The sequence below is a fragment of the Mytilus trossulus genome, unplaced genomic scaffold (genome assembly GCF_036588685.1).
Source record: "Mytilus trossulus isolate FHL-02 unplaced genomic scaffold, PNRI_Mtr1.1.1.hap1 h1tg000128l__unscaffolded, whole genome shotgun sequence".
Taxonomy (NCBI): Eukaryota; Metazoa; Mollusca; class Bivalvia; order Mytilida; family Mytilidae; genus Mytilus; species Mytilus trossulus.
In genome coordinates, this window is record NW_026963301.1 from 1,843,227 (window position 1) to 1,863,777 (window position 20,551).

The following is a 20,551-nucleotide window of genomic DNA, read 5'->3' on the forward strand; positions in this document are numbered from 1 at the left end:
TTTTTAGCTGTGGCCGCCATCTTGGTTTGTTGACTGGGTCATCTGACACACTTTTTAAACTAGATACCCCAATGATGATTGTGGCCAAGTTTCCTTAAATTTGTCACAGTAGTTTCAGAGGAGAAGATTTTTGTACAAAAATGGTTAAAAATTGACTATAAAGGGCAATAACTCCTAAAGAGGTCAACTGACCATTTTGGACCTGTGGACTTATTTGTAGATCTTACTTTGCTGAACATTTTTGCTGTTCATAGTTTATCCCTATCTATAATAATATTCAAGATAATGACCAAAAACGGCAAAATTTCCTTAAAATTAGCAATTCAGGGGCAGCAACCTAACAACTGGTTGTCCGATTCATCTGAAACTATCAGGGAAGATAGATCTTGACCTGATAAACATTTTACCTATTGTCAGATTTGCTCTAGATGCTTTGGTTTTTGATTTAGAAGCAAAAAACTGCATTTTACCGCTATGTTCTATTTTTAGCTATGGCGGTCATCTTGGTTGGTTGGCTGGGTCACCGGACACATTTTTTAAACTAGATACCCCAATGATGATTGTGGCCAAGTTTCGTTAAATTTGGCACAGTAGTTTCAGAGAAGATTTTTGTAAAAGATAACGCCAGACGCCAAATGATGGGAAAAGCTCACTTGGCCCTTCGGGCCAGGTGAGCTAAAAAGTATCCAATTCAATAAATAATGTCAATTTTATTGAGTATGAATTTAATTATATCGTTGTTTTGGTGGTTGATAATATTGCATGGTTGGTTTATCATTATCAGGCTTCTTCCGTCTAAATTCCATGCTTTGTATTTGGCTGGCATTGGTTGGTTGATTAGCTGGTGGGGGTACGTTATAAGCAAACATCCCAGGTGGTGGCATACTGAAGTCTGGTAGTGCCAATGCTTGTACTTTAGGCAGCTGTAAATGAAAAACTTGGAATAAATTGTTTTTTTTGTAGTATAAAATTGAGAATAAAAATGGGGAATGTGCCAGAGACAACAACCTGACCAGAGAGCAGAAAACAGCCAAAGGCCACCAATGAGGGTTTATCACAGCTAAGAAAATCCCCAACCTAGATGCTGGCTTTTCAGGGGCCCTAAACAAAATTTTTTATACTAGACTCCTCTGGGTTTATTTAAAGAATAATTCTATCACTATTCATTCATGTCTCGATATTGCATTTGTAATTTCTCCTCATCCTACTTAAAAAATTAAATAGAAAATGTCTCCAAAGAACAGACGAGGGCCTGCTTTCATTTAACATTATGAAGGACATAATGAGAGAACTGCAAGAGTGAACCACCCAAATTCCTAACTGATGTGTGTTTTATACTGCAACTAGTTGTGTTTATTTCCTAAATATAGTAACACAGCTATATTTTGTGCAATGTCAATTTCATCATGGATCACTTTTTCCAAAATCTTGGGTTCCTTAAAAGTTGAACATCAGTTTGAAATTAGTTTTACAATCTTAATAAGTTAATGTATTAATTTAAGTTGCAGTATAAAAACTTGGAGAAGATGTTACTAAGTTGTAAAACTTGTGTCTGATCCTTTAGTCATTTTGAACAATAAAATATGTTTAAACTAAACTAGTATAAAAACAATATTAGGTCAATGTCGGAAAAATATATACTTTTTTGTTTTCAATGCAAAACTGGAGAAGGGATCGGTAGAACCTTGCCCTTCCCAAGTTTCTCAGCCTTATACAAAAAAGTTTATATTTTTCTGACACTGACCTAATATTGTATATTTATGGTAATAAGCATTGTGTATAATTTTCATAACATTTGGTTGAGGCAAACTAAAGTTTAAAGGACAGAATCTAACTTTGACACTACCTGCAATTGGACATACAAGAGTAACACTTTATATCCCCTAGCTTAGCAAAATATTTGTAAATTTTTGCATTTTTTTCAGATAGAGCAAAACAGCCCCAAAAAATTCCACAAATTCAAATTTGCACATGCAAAGGTATTGATTAAGGTTTTGAAGCGGCCAAAATAGTAACACTCAAAAATCATGAAAATAACCCTCTATACAGTATTATCAATTGTTTAAACTTATTGGCTTAAAACAAATATTTGTTATTGACAAAATCAAATGTTAATGGACCTTTTTCTTTATATATAAATACCTACTGGTTTTATATCTGTTAATTTAACTTCCTCATGATTTCCATATTCCAGAAATAAAACAACGGCAAAATTCTGTATACACTGGTGTATCACAGCATGATAATACTGAAATAGAAATAATCTTTATGTTAAATAAACTAGAGGCTCTCAAGAGCCTGTGTCGCTCACCTGTTACTGTATTTACTGATGTCGGTCATCTTGGTTGGTAGGTTGGGTCATTAGACACTTTTTTAATAGATACCCTAGTTATGATTGTGGCCAAGTTTGGTTAAAAATGGCCCATAGTTTTAGAAAAGAAATTTTTGTACAAGTTACAAAAATGACGAAAAGTTGTTCAATATTGACTATAAAGGGCAATAACTCCTTAAGGGGTCCTCTAACAATTTTGATCATGCTGACTTATTTGTAGATCTTATTTTGCTGAACATTATTGCTGTTTACAGTTTATCTCTATTTATAATAGTATTCAAGATAATAACAAAAAACTGCAAAATTTCCTTAAAAGTACCAATTTTAGGGCAGCAACCCAACAACGAGTTGTCAGATTCATCTGAAAATTTGTGAGGGAATAGATCTTTTTCTGATGGACATTTACATCTTGTAAGATTTACCCTAAATGTCTTAGTTTCAAATATATAAATAAAAAACTGCATTCTACCACCATGTTCTAATTTTAGCCATGTCGGCCATTTTGTTTGGTAGGCGGGGTCATCAGACACATTTTTTAAACTAGATACCCCAAGGATGATTGTAACCAAGTTTGGTTTAATTTGGCCCAGTAGTTTCAGAGGAGAAGATTTTTGTACAAGTTACAAAAAATGACGAAAAGTGGTTAAAAATTGACTATAAAGGGCAATAACTCCTTAAGGGGTTGACTGACAATTTCGGTCATGTTGACTTATTTGTAGGTCTTTCTTTGCTGAACATTATTGCTGTTTACAGTTTATCTCTATCTATAATAGTATTCAAGATAATAACAAAAAATTGCAAAATTTCCTTAAAATAACCAATTCAGGGCAGCAACCCAACAACAAGTTGTCATATTCATCTGAAAATTTCAGGGCAGATAGATCTTAACCTGAACAACAATTTTAATCGTTGACAAATTGCTCTAAATGCTTTGGTTTTTGAGTTCTAAGCCAAAAACTGTATTTTACCCCTATGTTCTATTTTTAGCCATGGCGGCCATCTTGGTTAGATGACCAGGTCACCGGACACATTTTTTAAACTAGATACCCCAAGGATGATTGTGGCCAAGTTTGGTTAAATTTGGCCCAGTAGTTTCAGAGGAGAAGATTTTGGTAAAAGTTAACGGACGACGGACGCGGGACGACGGACGACGGACGCCAAGTGATGAGAAAAGCTCACTTGACCTTTCAGGTCAGGTGAGCTAAAAATGCTATTTATCTGGTTCTTAATTATATAAATAATTGGCTAAAAGTTGCAGTCAAATCCACAGTTGACCAGGCTTTGGAGGGACCCACCATTTTGAATTGATTGAAACTGAGTAAAAAACAACAACATTGTGGGGCTACAAGGTTGTAACCACACAATTTGAACTTTTTGACCTGCCCCAACCCATACTATGATAATTTAAGTACTGTCAACCCTACCCTTCATATGCTTTCTGTTATAGCCCTAAAGAAATTTCAAACGTTTGTTGATTGTCAGGAAAATCCATTTGCAAACTAACTTTGTTGTTAATGATGGATGGATAGTGCTGTTTAATGTCCACTGTCATATTACATGTATTAAGGTACCTAACACTACGAGGAGATAACTCTGTAAAGTCAGCTTAACGTTTTAATTATGTTGTGTTGTAAAAGGAATATTGAGCTTCTCAATGATCAAAATTGGTGTTTGGGAAATTGCTATATAACCAGTGTAATTTTTCTGACAAAACGGTTGGTTCAAATTGTAATGTTTTTGTTTAAGTGTCAAAGTATTTACTTTGACAATATTTTATGAAAATCAAATGAGCCAAATTTATTTTAGTGAAAGTGTCGGGTACCACCTTAAATGCATATTAAGGATGAGAACAATATGTGACATGAATATTGACCCTGTTTTGTAATAGACCTACATCCTGAACAAAACTTTTAACATGCTAGTTTAAAAGTTGAAAGTTGGCAAAAAGCTATGCGAACATAACCTTCATTAACATGATTAAAGCAGAAGCCATTTGTCAATATGTTTTGGTATTTATTTTTTGCTATTATTTCTTTGTTCTGCAGCTTTTTTCAAAGGGTTTATTTCTATTGCATTTGGAGTTGTATTATATTGTTAGTATTTAAATGTTTTCGTAATCATGTAAATATAGATTCTTACATTGATACCAGTGGATTATCGGATTTATCCAATTGAGATAGTTAAATTATCAATTATAATTTAACTATCGAGATTGGATAAATCCGATAATCCACCAGTAACTATGTAAGAATCTGTTTCTCTAATGATTAAAAAGACATTTTCTTTTTTTGTTAACCGAAAATCCCCTTCAAGTGCCTTTCACATTGCACGAAGTTGTCAATTTCATTAACGCCTGTTATCGTATTTTGATTCATTCAGTTAGCTAAAAAGGTCATGACCCTCAAAATCCTCCAATGATCTTTTGAGATCACCAGCAACCACACGTTGATTAAATTTTTTTATACAATGGGTTCGGAAAGGGATAAATTTCCATAGAGTTAGAGAAATCTGTTTATATTACTAACCTGATTATCTTCCCAATATTTGGCTAAGCAGTGTTCTCCTTCTTTCCAGGTCTTAGTCTCACCAGCAGTCTAGAAAAAGAAGAAAAACAAACGTTGATATTTGATGAAAAGTTTACATTCGTAAACAGACCATATGCCACAATCAAATTAATATGTATTAACAAAAAAAGTTTCATTGCATTTTACCCAATATTTTAGAAAAGGATAAAAAATCTAAATAGAATAAAATTCTGTAAAATACTGTGAACATATTGGTACTTTAATGCTACAATGTATCTGAGATTTTCACAACAATACTATATGATATGGCTCAATTAAAGATTGAAAAAAAAAAATTTGATGGCTGTATCAAAGTTAAAGTTCAACTTCAAGGCTTGCTAAAAATGTTTGGAAAAATGACGATGTCTACCTTATCTGAGACTGATGATTTTTTTTTTTTGGTGATTACTAATACAGATTTCGTGTGGGTTTGAGTAGACATCACCATATATCCACCTATACAACTGAAAGCTTGAACAAACAAAATATATTTTCTACTACTGAGGGAAGTAATAAGAATATTTCAATTATTTCATCAGAAATGAAATTTAAGTTTAAAGATATATTTATTCTGCTTGCAGTTTTAAAACAAATCAAATTGAAGAAATATTGTAAATTATGAGGAAAAAACAAAGAGAAAATTTTGCATCTCCTAATTATTTTTTCAAGTCTTTCTTGTGTTAAACCTTGTACATGTAGTTCAAAGTTAAATATTACAAAAATCATACAGTTGATAACAAATCTTCCAATAATGTGTTACTATAATGAATTAGTTACAAATCTAAACAAGTAACTCCTGATTGATTATGGCAATATTCAAGATAATTCTAAAATTCCATGTGGTTAAATATGTTTTTAACCACTTGGCTGATGGTGTATAAAAGTGTCCACCAATAGAAGAAATAGAAATCTATCAAACCAAACAGCTTTACACCTGAATGCATTGATTGTGTAGGCAAAGGCATATCTTTGGGTAAGCTTGCTTTCTAGCTGAACTGTGAAGTCATCATTATGTAAGGTAAACTACCCACCTTTCAAATTACAGTAGCCAAGTCCTACAGAAAGATGGATTGGTTATCTGTAAGACTAGTATACTTTTAAACCTAATTTACCTGACTTAATAATGACTTCATGGTCCAAGCTAACCAAAGATATCACCTTTGCCTACACACTCAATGCAATCAGCTGTAAGTTAACTTACTGCTTGATACTGTTGTAGTTCATTATTAATGGGTTCATTTTTCCTTGATTTAAAATCATTTGTTTGCCCTTGATACGACTGGTCACTGTTTTCTGATTTTCCTTTGTAGTTTTGTCCTTGATACAACTGGTCACTGTTTTCTGACTTTCCTTTATAGTTAGTTTGTGATTTGTTATTTTGTCCATCTTTCCTATTACTTGGGGTATAATTACTGTCTCTTTGTTCTGTTCTACCAGAACTATAATCTCCAGGATTTCTTTTTTGAGAGTCTCTGCTATCATAATTATTTACATTTGAACTGCGGTTTTCATTTTGTGAACCTCGGTCGTTGAAATTACGACTTTTATCTGATCGTCCATCATAATTCTGTTCTCGATCATTTCCTTTTTGATTTGGTTGTCTACTGTCTTGAAAGTTTCTATCACTAGTATTTGACCCTTGCTCTGACCTTTTGTCGTAATTTTGTGGCCTATCGTTTCTTGTTACTTTATCATTGTTATAATTTTGACGATTATTACTATACTGCCCATCACCTTTACTTTGTTGAAAGTTTCTGTCATTATTTGTCTGTTGTGACCTCTGGCCTTTGTCAAATTTATCTGGTTGTTTATTTCGCTCATAACCACTTTGACCTCTATCAAATTTATCTGGTTGTTTATTACGATCATAACCACTTTGACCTCTGTCAAATTTATCTGGTTGTTTATTACGATCATAACCACTTTGACCTCTGTCAAATTTATCTGGTTGTTTATTACGATCGTAACCACTTCCAGGTCGCTGAGATTTATTATCATAGTTAGAGGATTGTTGTGGATTAAATGCGGGACTAGATTTTGGTCTGCTATCAAAGTTTCGTCTATCATTTTGTGAATTTTGTCGGTCGTAACTAGATGAATTGTCTTGATATTTTGGTTTATAACCTCTATCACCCTGCCTGCTGCCGTCGTTTGAGTATTGCATAGATTTAGAAGGCACACTATTGCTGGATTTTGAATCTTTGTTCTCTGGGAAATAAATGAGACATGAAATTATTTTGATCAAATTTAAACATAAAACACAAGTTGAAAAATATTGGCTTATAAAATCTTTTCCTCTACTTTTTACATCATGGTTATATGGATTATATTCAGATGTGGTGTGAAAAATTCTCAGATAAGTATATAATTAAGTGTGCAAACTGATTTGTATAGTCTTTATCAAGAATAATCTGTAGAGATATTTTAAATCACATTTCTGGCTCAGAACTGGCCATAACTTGTGTAGGATATATGTTACAACTGAAATGAAGATACAGCTAAAGACAACCATTAAATTCAAAAATTGTATCAGGATACTTCATCATTATCAACCATAACTGTGAAGAGGTTATAGATGAATAAATGGTGTCACAACAATATACCCCAGAACCTATAGCACACCAAAATAAAAGATTATGACTTTTTTTTTTGGGTGTTTTAATGCCACTTTTAATCATCGCTTTTTTACTTTTTTGTGGTGACCAGTTTTTATTGGTGGAGGTATCTGGAGTGCCTGGAGAAAACCACCAACCATAGATAGGAAAACTGACAATACTAGTCAATTAAGATTGGAGTTGAGGGCACCCATAGGGGCAAGGTTCCAACTCACAACCTCAGTGTTTTTAAAGGTTATGCCATTGATAATGTGTGTACTATGAGTATTTCGTTAACTTAGAGTACCTTTATTTTCTTTACTTCCCACAGGTATTTTATTACTTTTAGCTAAGAAATCAAACAGAGTAACTGGAGCTGATGGTTTACTGGACATTTCCTCAGAATCTTCATCTCTCTGTCGTCTGCCACGACCTTCTAGAAAATGTAAGAATTGTATGTAATATAAACAATGACACTCATAAAACTTTGACTACTGAGTAAATTATACTTACAGTCCTTCAGCAGGAATTTTGACTACAATTATGCAGGAATTTTGACTACAATTATGCAGGAATTGACTACAAATATGCAGTAATTTTGACTACAAATATGCAGGAATTTTTACCACAAATATGAAGGAATTTTGACTACAATATTGCAGGAATTTTGACAACAATTATGCAGGAATTTTGACAACAATTATGCAGGAATTTTGACTACAAATATGCAGGAATTTTGACTACAAATATGCAGGAATTTTGACTACAAATATGCAGGAATTTTTACTACAAACATGCAGCAATTTTTCTAAACATGACCCATATGTATTAGATAAATAGAGAACATTATATGGCATTTTCAATATCACACCTGTATCAACCCGAGACATCAATATAATCATGAGAGCTCTGCTTGAGGGATTATATTGGTTGAGGGTTGATACGGTGTGTGATATTGAAAATGCCATATCATATACACTTTATTATATACTTTAAACAAATGCCATTTTATTAATTTTAATTGTTTGTATAAAATGTAAACTCTTGTCATCGTTCATCTCATGTCTTTGAAAAAAGTAGCGTTATGACGTAATGATGTGACTTCATACAGATTATAGGTGAGATAAAGCCTTTGCAACCGTGCTGAAATCAATATCATCACGGGTGGCTGATACAGCAAGCTTGCCAATGATTGTATTACACATACCATTTATCTTTATTTACCAACAAGTATATAATAAATATTCCTATACAAATAGTCATCGCAATTTTTTTTGGAAGACCTGGTAACAGTTAAGTGTCTCATTATATTTTAAAATCATACCATTTTTTTTAAAGGAGTAGGTCCGGTAAGGACCGATTTTGGCCTCAAATTTCAGTTTCATCTGACGAAACATTTTGACCACTTTTTAAACACTTAAGTGTCTATTTCATATGATTCAATTAATGTATGTGCAAGATTTTAACTTATTAAGTCATTAAAAACGATCCGATTCAAGCTCAAATATGAAAAATCTACCAAATATCCGAAAAAATGTCACTTTCAGCTGGTTTTTGTCAAAAACGAAAGTGGCCGCATCCGTGTTCATCCTCAATCTTTACATATGTTATGTATTTTCATCAAATACAACTTCCATTTCAATATTTTGGATGAACACGAATGCGGCCACTTTCGTTTCACCCGGAAACCGTCTAAAATTTAACTAAAATGCTGGAATTGTGAAGATTTCAGTAATTTAGCACGACTTCATGATGCCAGTACCCAATATATGTGCATTGTATTGTCAAAAACAGCCCATATTTATGTAGCAGAACCATTCTACTATCCAATAACTAAGTAAAAGTTTACATTTTAACAATTTTGTAAAACCGCTATATTTTGGGGCCAAAAAGAGGTCTTACCGGACCTACTCCTTTGATAATATTTAAATCTAAGATTACTTTTTCTGAGCATCTCATCTTGATGTGTTTGCAAAACTAATTATTTGGTTTAAACACATTTCACCAAGTATCATTCAATATACAACAAAAATATCTAAAATTTGAAATTTAACAAAAAAACTGTAAAAAAAAATGAAGCATTTCAAAGTAAATTCTTAACTTTTAGATAACAATCTTTTTTAAACGCAAGGGCAGATTAAATTGTGTTTTTTTTCTCAAAAAAAATAAGGTGTTGCAGTGTTGACATGAATATCAATTATATGGTCATTTTTATAAATTTTCTGTTTACAAAACTTTGAATTTTTCGAAAAACTAAGGATTTTCTTACCCCAGGAGTAGATTACCTAAGCCGTATTTGGCACAACTTATTGGAATTTTGGGTCCTCAATGCTCTTCAACTTTGTATTTATTTGGCTTTTTTGACTATTTTGATCTGAGCTTCACTGATGAGTCTTATGTAGACGAAACGCGTGTCTGGGGTATAAAATTATAATCCTGGTACTTTTGATAACTATTTACACCACTGGGTCGATGCCACTGCTGGTGGACGTTTTGTCCCCAGGGTATCACCAGCCCAGTAGTTAGCACTTCGGTGTTGACATGAATATCAATTATATGGTCATTTTTATAAATTTTCTGTTTACAAAATTTTGAATTTTCCGAAAAAACTAAGGATTTTCTTACCCCAGGAGTAGATTACCTTAGCCGTATTTGGCACAACTTTTGGGAATTTTGGGTCGTCAATGCTCTTCAACTTTGTATTTATTTGCATGCTTTTTTAACTATTTTGATCTGAGCGTCACTGATGACTCTTATGTAGACGAAACGCGCGTCTGGCATATAAAATTCTAATCCTAGTACTTTTGATAACTATTATATATTATGTGAAGAGCAAAATTTTCTTTCATTGAATTTTCACCAATTCTATTGCTTAATGTTTCTTCAATAAGGAAAAAAAATAGTTGTCCCTATATAACTCATATCATATAACTGTGATTTCATCAATTTCAGTGCATTTTAACGAAAAAAACATGGGCCTTTAACCCCAGTAAATGAATTGAAATTTGAAATTATGTTGAGACATAAAACTTTTTAGTCATTTTTTTTAACTCATACTCCAAAATCAACCAATCAAAAGGTTGGATTTCATGTTTCAAGCATTTTTTTTGTGCTCCGAGCACTGAGCAAAGATTTATGACCTTAACTCCAGAAATTTTTACAGCAGTTTTAGTAAAATCTGTGATAGATACAGAAATTTCCTTTTTAATTACCTCTCCTATCTTCCCTGGGTGGTCTCCCCTGGAAATCTCCTTTCCCGCCTCTTGTTGATGGACCTTGTCTATCACTACCATATTGGTTCTGCCTGGCTCCTCCCCTTCCTTGTAGGAGATCATTGACAGCTAGTTGGAAGTTCCCATTGTTTTGCTTTAGAGAATTACTGGCCTGATCAGCAGAAAATCCCATCTCCATAATTCTTGCAATATCTTTATCAGAGCCAACCTACATATTCATTTACATAAATTTGGCCATTATTTTTCTCGTTTGAATTGTTTTACATTTGTTATTTTTGGGCCTCTCATAGCTGACTATGAGGTATAAGCTTTGCTCATTTTTGAAGGCAGTACAGTGACCTATGGGTGTTAGTTTCTGTGTCATTTGGTCTCTTGTGGAGAGTTTTCTCATTGGCAATCATACCACATCTTCTTTTTCTTTTTTAAACGACCAAAACAAGAATCTATAATACTGTGGATTCATTTGTTTGAAAACAATTGCAAAATATATACATTCTGCTTCCTGATTACATTCATTGCTTATTTTTAATTCTATATAGAAAAAAAAAAAATCTTTTTTAGAAAAGTTTTATGTGTAACTGCATTGAATTATAAATTCTAATTTTTGTTCAGCTAGGATTGAAAATCAGTTCATCTTATTTTAAACTAAAGCTATAAATTAGTAACCAATTCCTTTATTTCATTTAAAATTTTGAAGCCTTTTATTAAAGTTCACCTGTTTTTGTCCACCACCAAATGTTTTTGTCTTTTCTTCCTTGGCTTGCAGAGCTTCAGCAATCGTTGCCTGTCTCTGTTGTTCAAATTCTCCTTCCTCTTTCTTTTCTTCCTTCTTTGTTGCTAGGGACTTAAAATTATCTAGAAAAATCAAAAGAAAATGTTCATCTTTCAACTGTCCAATGATCAGTTTTTAATACCAAACAAAAAGTTGTATTAATAAGCATTTATCTTCAATTTTTTAGCAATAACAAATGAATAAGGTCTACATCTATTTCTATATACTTCAGTTTTGAAGATAATAGCTACATAAATTAAGGATAAAAGAGGCTGATATAACAACAGGACATTAAAAGTACATAAGTCAAAAAGAAACTGACAATGGCCTTCTAACACAATAAACTTTACTCATCACAAACTATATAGTCTTGAATTATTCAATGAATAAAAAACTTAAGTTAAATCTCTTTTTCAACATATCAATGGAAGCCATTACTTACTATAAAACACTGACCGCAAATAGTGGTGTTTATACTATTTCAGATTTTCTTAGGACCATAAGCATTTTACAGAGAATAGAAAACTGTCTAAAACTAAACCTTACAAACGCCTGTAAAACTTGATGACCAAATTTTTCAAGAATTTAATACTTTTAACAATTCAAATAAGTACTAATTAAAAGTAGAATCTTCCAAGTTACAAGTGCTTAAATTCTTTTTAAAACAAGAATGTGTTCATAGTACACAGATGGCCCATCCACACTATCATTTTGTAATGTTCAATGGACCATGAAAATGGAAGATTTCTGATTTGGCATTAAAATTAGAAAGATCATATCACAAGGAACATGTGTACTAAGTTTCAAATTGATTGGGCTTCCAACTTCATCAAAAACTACCTCAACCAAAAACTGAGGCAGGATGAACGGACGGACAAACGAACAAATGGATGGACGAACAGACCCACAGAACAGAAAACATTATTCCCATACATGAGGCACAAAAAAAGAAAACTAATCTGTTCTGGAGTATTATCAGTTCATATTAAAAAATAAATGCCTAGCATGTGTCTTCAACATATTGTTGTTAAGAAGTATTATGTAGATGTAGATGCCATATACAGAGATGCAAACGTTAAATTTGGCATACGTAGTTTGCAGTAGTCCATGAAATTTACCTTTCTGAGTTGCAGGTTTGACTTGTTGTATTTTATGCCCAAAAGGAACAAATGGAGGGGGACCTCCTTCTGTCACACCTCTCAGTTTGGATTGTTTAGATAACATCTAAAAATTAGATAAATAGTACAATTACATTTCCATTAATTGTTCATATTTCTGCATCATAATAACTATACCTGTATTCAGTCTCGAGAATAAAAAATGTGAATACTGTGACCAATAAAATGAAATACGTGGAAGCACTTTATACTTAAAATGTTCGCAAAATCAATGCTTTAAAAACCTATTAATTAACAAAAAAGAAGAGTTCAATTCTTTCAATTATACTATTATGAAACAACCATGAAATTAAAAGCTACAGCAAATATTTCATTTGTTTTCCTATGCATTGTTGTGAGGTTGTCACATGAATCTTGTGTTGTCATCATGGTAGACTTAATTTTGAGAATTACAATTTGAAAATTAAAATGCCCCACAATTGCTTTTACCCAATTAAACCTACAGACCTTTAACCAACATACATGTAACATAATTATTATTATTAAGTGTGTTCATTTATTGCTTATAACATACCTTTTTAAGTTCCCAGTTTTCTGCCATTTTCTCCACACGTCCACCAATCAGGTGACAATTCTTATTGTTCAACAACAGAATTCCATGTTCTACTGCTACTGTTCCCTTTAATAGTACTTTAGTTCCTGGTGGTACGTTTACTCTGCAAATATATACATTCCAAAAGTTAAAATCAGTGCTTCATTCAGGGCTCACACTACTTCAGAATTATAGGGAGAAGTGACTTCTCTTTTTGAAACTGATAGGGAGAAGTGGTGAGATTTGAAAGAGAAGTGCTCCTTCGTGCGGTGCGCTACAATGTTTGGATTATACTATAGCATATATAGTATAAAGGGTCATATGTAAATAATGTTCTTTTCATAATGTTCAATTCATATCTGTGTATATAATTAAAGCAACATTTCAAATTAAAAGTTGTTAAGTTTTACTCAGGTTCTTGTGAGAAACTACCAATTAAATATTTAGTATCTAGCACTAAAAAAAAAAATTAACTTAAAAAGGTAAAGAAATTATAATATGGACCATAATTTGGTATTCAGCCTTTGGTTTCTTTTTGTATCCTTTTTTATAAGTTCTATAATTTTAACTTTTATTTTGTGGGTTGTGTTGGTGTTAGAATAGTATGAATGGAACAATTGAGTTTTTCGAGAAAAAATTAATACATTTTGATTCACCGTTTACGTGACATGAAACCAAATAGGAAACCAATCTTTATTTTTTTTATTTTGCACAATATAATTCAAAAGGCATAAATAAACACCATTACTAGTGTTACTTGCTTCATGTTCATAGTTTTTTTTAAACCTGACAGGAAACCATAAGAAACCGAAAGCATTTTTTTAGTTTTATTTTATTGCAAAATCTGCTTAAAATAATCTGAACAGTATACTTTTTCTTAAAATCCATCTTAAATGTAACAATATTATAAAACTCCTAAATATGTGCTTGTTTTGAAAACAATTAGTACAATTTATTCAGAATTTTCCGTATTTTCTTCATTGATACAGGATACCATAATCATTGTATCTTGATGTTTAAGCCAAAAAAATGTATTTATATTTGGTTTTGATATTCCAGTTATATACAATTTATTCCAAATCATTGGCAATGTAACATTCTTTAAATCCAGTAAAGAAAAAAACTTTTAACTTGGAATTAAAATCTTTAAAAAAGGGAAAATGTGATACTTGTGACCTGTACACCATCTACATGGTTTCCACATTTTAACCTACTTTAGTTGGCTAAAATCAATAAAGTACTTCCTTTCAAGACATGCATGGTAAAAGTTTATTGCGTTTCTGATAAGTGTTTGCAGAACATGAATAAAAAATATTAATTAAAAACTGTGACAAAGATTCCAACTGTGTACATTCCAAGTGTAACGGTATATTAACATGAATTTTTTATTAAATTATATTTATTCACCTAAAATATCCAGTAATATTTACTGCTGAAGTTAAATCAATCCAACGAGCATTGGTACAATGATAAGAGACGTAATTTCGATTGATTTTTCCAAGGACTCTTCACGTCATTATCGGGAAACGAAGTGTGTTCTAACGTCTGTCAAATATGAAATCGATTTTGTCAAGTCATTGGGCATTTATTTTCACACAGGATCGTATGTAACATTATGCACATAGGGAAAATAACAGACCACCGGCGCAATCTCTTTGACAATTGTATTTTCCTCTTTTATACAAGACGAAACAAGTCTACAGATTATGTTTGCTAACATCCCATTGGAAACAAAAACAATGTTTAGACCTAGTATTTCGTACATCCGGCCGTAATGGCGTTATCACATGTTAGTCACGTGTTTCACGTATGACCCGAAATGATTAGAACTTAAGGACAAAAACAATTTTAATAAATAACTGGACTTCTGTTTTGTGTGAAATGTAACGCATAACGATAACGTCATTTTCTTACTTAATTATTACGAAGATCAAAACAAGAATGTAAATCATCTCGGATTTACCTGTTTGAACATCTCGCGAGAGTTCATATTTGCATATTGTTTTTAAGAATTCTATTACAACAAAGCAGATTACATCATCTAAAAATTGTGTTACGAAATCGGACACAAAAATCACGCCACTGTTCTTACATCTGCTACATAAATACTTATAGTTCTCGGCATTTTCTTCTCACTATTCTTATTGGTCGATGTTCTTTGTTATTTGAAAGCAAAAGTTACGAATTTGCTGGTGACAATTATCTATAAATCAGTCAGCGTTATGCTCTTCGGAAGCAAAAAGTAACGCGAGAAACGACACAAAAATACGGTTGTAGAATCTTTGAAATTCGTATATTTTAATTTTTTTTCTAGGGAAGAGTAGCATACAATTGTATGTTGATAAAAATAATGGCATCTTTAGATGTAGTTGCAACTTTTCTAACAGTAATTCACATTTTATCACTTTTCTATAGTTATAGGAAACGGAGCCCAATAGCAAATTATGGTCCATATATTAATTACAATTTAATTCAAAACTATCTTGTGTATGAAAATCAGTGTTTTTCATTAAAAAAAATAAAAGTTATTAAGCTGGGCCATAATATATTGATAATAGTATAATGGTATAATAGTCATGATAGTCATGATAGTCTCAGAACAACTTTAATCAATAGTTTGAAACAACCCATAAAAAATATATAGAATTATATACACCAATCAATTAGATGTAACCAAAAGTCTTTTAATTCCTGTGGAATACGTAATTTTCCCCTTTGGGATCAATATTCTTCTGTCAGCTGTTCCATCCGTGCGTCCGTAGTAGTTATTGTAAAAGTACGGATTTTGGTCATAGCTGGTCCGGTTGAGATCCGTAGTTTAGGAAATCGGTCAATGGCGGTCAAAGGCGGACGAATGCAAGAAAATTTACAAAAATAAACGATGTTTGACAAGTTATTTGGAAGGGAACATTACGTTTTTAATGCAATAAATGGATTAAACACTTACTGGAGGCAACTTGTATCACGTTTAAATGATGAAACAAACTTATTTTGCCGCTGAAATATAGGTTGATGTACGTTTTCGAGTAACAAGCACCGGAACAAGCGGAAATGCACGAATTTATAACAAGTTGTATTTTTATCAAATAACCTGCTACAGACTTCAAAGACAATGCTTCAACCTCTTTTCTTAAGATAATGAATCGTTTATGTCTAAATTTCTTTAATATCAATAAAAAATTGATGTATCATCAACTTGGTAAAAATTGAAAATGTTCGATGACGGAAGCGACTGAAAGCGAGTATCGTCAAGAACAGGGCGACTTCTTTTCGCTTTTGGGGGTCGGGGAAAGCGAAGTGACGGTCGGGAAAGCGACTTCTTCGCCCACTTCGCCTGGTAGCGTGAGCCCTGGCTTCATTGAAACAAAAATACTGATGCAGGTTGTTTTTCTTTTTTAATTAAAAAAGATAAATTATTTTCCTCTATTATGTTGATTTATAAAATATATGTTGCCATTTGTTTGAATTGTTATTTGTTTCAGATTCAAACATTTAATTCAAGTAAAAAATTTGACTAAAAGTGTTAATACCATAAGTTTATATCTTTTTCTGTTAGAAAAATGGCTAAGTCAAATGAATATGTCTTCTTTAAATTGGCAGTGAACACTTTTGAGTGTAAAACAACTGCATACTAAGTTATAATGTTAATTAAAAATGTTAAACATTTCATTCTTGCATTAAAATAAGGATGATAAAAAAAATTCTTTAAATCAAAACTTTATTTATACCAGATGCTGACCTTTAATGGATAAAAATGAAAAAAATGAACAATCTGAAAATTTTCCAGTTGTTTATGAAAGCTAGTTATTCACATCTTTTTTGACATACAAAAAGTACTAATATTACACTGTTACATTTTTCAGAAATATATACTCATGATACTATAGAATAAGCTTGGATAAACACAAAAAAACTGAACTCCGTGTAAAATTCATAAAGGAAAGTCCAAAATCAAAAGTCCAAACACATCAAACAAATGGATAACAACTGTCTTATTCCTGACTTGGTACAGGCATCTTTTACAAAAATCTTCTCCTCTGAAACTACTAGCCCAAATTAAACCAAACTTGGCCACAATCATCATTGGAGTATCTAGTTTAAAAATGTGTCTGATCCATTTTGGAAGTTTTGGATGCTTCATTCAACTTTCACAACTGCAGTGGACCAAAATATGTTTAGCAGACAGTTATAGTGTTAAGTAAACAAATATACACTGAGAAATTAATATTCATTTATACCCAAACTTATCCAGTTTTTCTGTTTCCACACCATTACAGTTAAGATGACCATCAGTAAGGGTCAGTTTCAGCAGTCTGGGGGCTCCTTGAGATTCCTCATTATCTTTAGGGGCTGCTACATTTCTAATCTTCTGTATTTGTAACACCCCTGGACCTTCAACCTATAAAAAAACAACATATTTGTCATGTTTGTAAGTGTTTCAGCGTATTGTATGCAGGTATGCAGAAATTGTATTTTTCAAATTCATGAAAATTCATGACAGTAGACAAGGCTACATGTACAAATGAATTTCCCTGATATTGATGAACTTAATCAGCATATCCAATAGACTCTGTATTTTTGTGTGCGTTTTGTACCATTGGGTCTAGATCAACGAAAGAATGGTTGTTGTGCTCATACATATACAACTGGTTTAAACCCCAACACATTCTATACCTGTTACAATTTAAGCTGTTTTTGGATGATATGCTGTTTGTAACTGTTTTTTTTGTGAGGATGCGAGTGGTTGCATAGGTGTGGTCAATTTTTTGGTCCAATATACCTGCATTCTGTTTATGTATTATCTAGTAGCAATTGGAACTTGTTTAATAAAGATCACAACAGATTTAATCTGAGCTCAACAATTAATGGTATAATATTTATCACATGTATATAGAGTTAATAGTTTTATAATTGCGATATTTTGCAATCAAAAAATTATATTAAAAATTAACCATGAAAATAAAATAATTTTCTTAAATAAGACATGTAAAAAATATATGCCGATATACCAGGTAGATAAGTATCAGGTTGTCTGCATGTTGATACTGTAAAATATCAGCTGTAAGTCATAATATGAAGCTTTTTGTGTTGAGCAGCTGATATTTTACAATATCAATATGCAGATACCTGATAATAGATTTATCAAGCTTTGTGTGTCTTTCGGAAGTGTTCTTAACTTTACCAGCAACTAGAAGATGATTTAATAAGTTTGTGTCAAACTTATCAGTGTCTGTTCAAACATTATGATGTCACGGATATGTCCGGGTCAATGTATTTGACATCACAAAGCCGTGATATTCAATTATATTAAGAGCTGAACAGAGTGATATAGACAGTGGGACAAATGGTAATCTCATTTTTAAGTAAAAAAAAATATGATGATTTTCATTTATATGTGATAAAAAATATGAATATATTTTAAGATGTATTGAATGGACTTCCATCATGTCCATAGTACTTACATATTCACAGCTGACTTTACTAACATCATCTGGTAACCATTTCCTTCCTATTTCTTTGAAATCAGTCTGGAAAGAGAAAACAACTCCAGTAACAGGAGCAAATAATGTATGTAATTAACAGTCACAATATTATGAATTTTCTTTTTCAAATCTTACAGATTTTAAATTAAATTTTCTGTATCTTTTTAAAAAAGCAGTATATCATTGCAATTGATAAACCTAATTGTTTTAAATAATTCAATGCCCACCTCTGGCAATGGAGATTGTGTGTTTGATCCAAGCATGACTGCATGACTATTGGCATTTGCTTCTTCTCCTCATTACAAATCCAATTAAAATCTTTTTTAAGTACTTACATCTTTGGCAACATCGATAATCTTGTCATCTTTTCTGGCATTTTCACCAACACACTGTTCAATACCCTCTGTACTTAAATGCCTAAAAATAGAATTATGAAAATATTTAACTATGGATTCAATTAACTTATTAATTGTTATGATGATTATCTTGTTTTTCAGCTGTTTAATATATAAGGTGCAGTTTGGTGTATCTGTGCGCATGGTGCACCTTACATTTCTGGTTTTACTTCGGGTAATTCCTAGTTGCATAAACCCCATTATCAGTTAATATTGTTTGAACAGATTCACGACAGCCTTCTTATTGGTTTTGTGTTTAATAATTTTGTGATAAGAGTTTTGGTAAGTGTATTGCTTTAAAATGATATATATATTCTTTTTTTCTTTGTTTCAAAATAAAATGAGATTTATTTTATGCTGTCAGAATAAATCTTAAATAATGGCTTTTATTGTATTGCTATAAATATATATTTTTTTCTTTGTTTCAAAATAAAATAATTTTCTTTGGGGAGTATATATACATATATCTAAAAAAAATCTAATAATTCAACTGGAATTTGAATAAAATTTGGGTAATAAAGGACCTGGTCCACCTAGGGGGCGAAAGTATAGGGTGCTTAGTGTAATGTGTGCGAACAGACCTGTCACCTGATACCCTTTGCTGTCATCACTTTTAAAGAATATATGATTGACCATCATTCATGTCTTTCAATTTTATTACATAAAAATGAAATATTTGATCATCCAATATGATAAAAACCGTGAAGAGCCCTATTGATATCGAATTTGACAATCAGGCAACACAAGGTGTCACAGATGAGAGTGACATCTTCAGCACAGTCGCTTGCAGTTGCTATCCTGAACCCTGTGGTTTTGTAATACACAATGCGACGATGGTGCATAAACAGCTGCATGATTAGAGAATATGTGCATGCCTGTCTCAAATACACCCAGACGCTGAGACGGTAGCCGAGCAAAGATTAATAGTAGAAGCATAATGAATGTTGGGTGTCAAATAGATTCGGGTCATTCTCTTGAACATGTATTGATTATATAAAATTGTGACACAAAATTTTACCAATTGTCTGAACTCTTATCTCTGTCAGACATAAACATTTCAGAGCAACTGTCAGACTGAGTTTTAAAACTAAAGTAAATTGTTTTAATGAAATGCAATATTGTCTTAATTAATAATGTACAATCTAAACATGTTAACCACAATCTTAAACTTTGCAACTATCGTGTTAATGTGAGAGATAGTGTATTATAATTGGGTTTCTTCTAACCATCCTTTGGCATCCAATGTGGCACCTGCCATTTTCCAACCTCCTTGATTTTAAAACAGTAATTTTGATTGGTCAATTTGGAAATATTGGAAAATCCCTTTTTTTTAACTCCTTTTTTCTGCACTTCATTCTTACAATATTTAATTGCGAATAACTTCAAATACGTCTGATAAGGATACAATATAGAAAATTGAAAATGGACTTAAATGAAATAAGAAATTTTATGCAGAATCTAAAAATAG

At 32.0% G+C, this 20,551-nt stretch overlaps 1 protein-coding gene across 1 annotated transcript; it reads right to left on the reverse strand.

Moving 5' to 3' along the window:
• Window positions 1–690: 690 nt before the first annotated feature.
• On the reverse strand, window positions 691–20,500 carry LOC134700258 (tudor domain-containing protein 3-like). Its single transcript, XM_063561615.1, has 13 exons — window positions 20,310–20,500; window positions 19,024–19,105; window positions 18,668–18,733; window positions 17,444–17,604; window positions 13,188–13,329; window positions 12,614–12,719; window positions 11,439–11,578; window positions 10,703–10,931; window positions 7,798–7,926; window positions 6,098–7,104; window positions 4,858–4,926; window positions 2,147–2,248; window positions 691–923 (listed from the first exon to the last, which is right to left on the reverse strand). The coding sequence occupies exons 1-13, from the start codon at window positions 20,339–20,341 to the stop codon at window positions 726–728; spliced, it is 2,463 nt and encodes an 820-aa protein (XP_063417685.1). The 5' UTR covers window positions 20,342–20,500; the 3' UTR covers window positions 691–725.
• Between the last annotated feature and the right edge of the window lie 51 nt (window positions 20,501–20,551).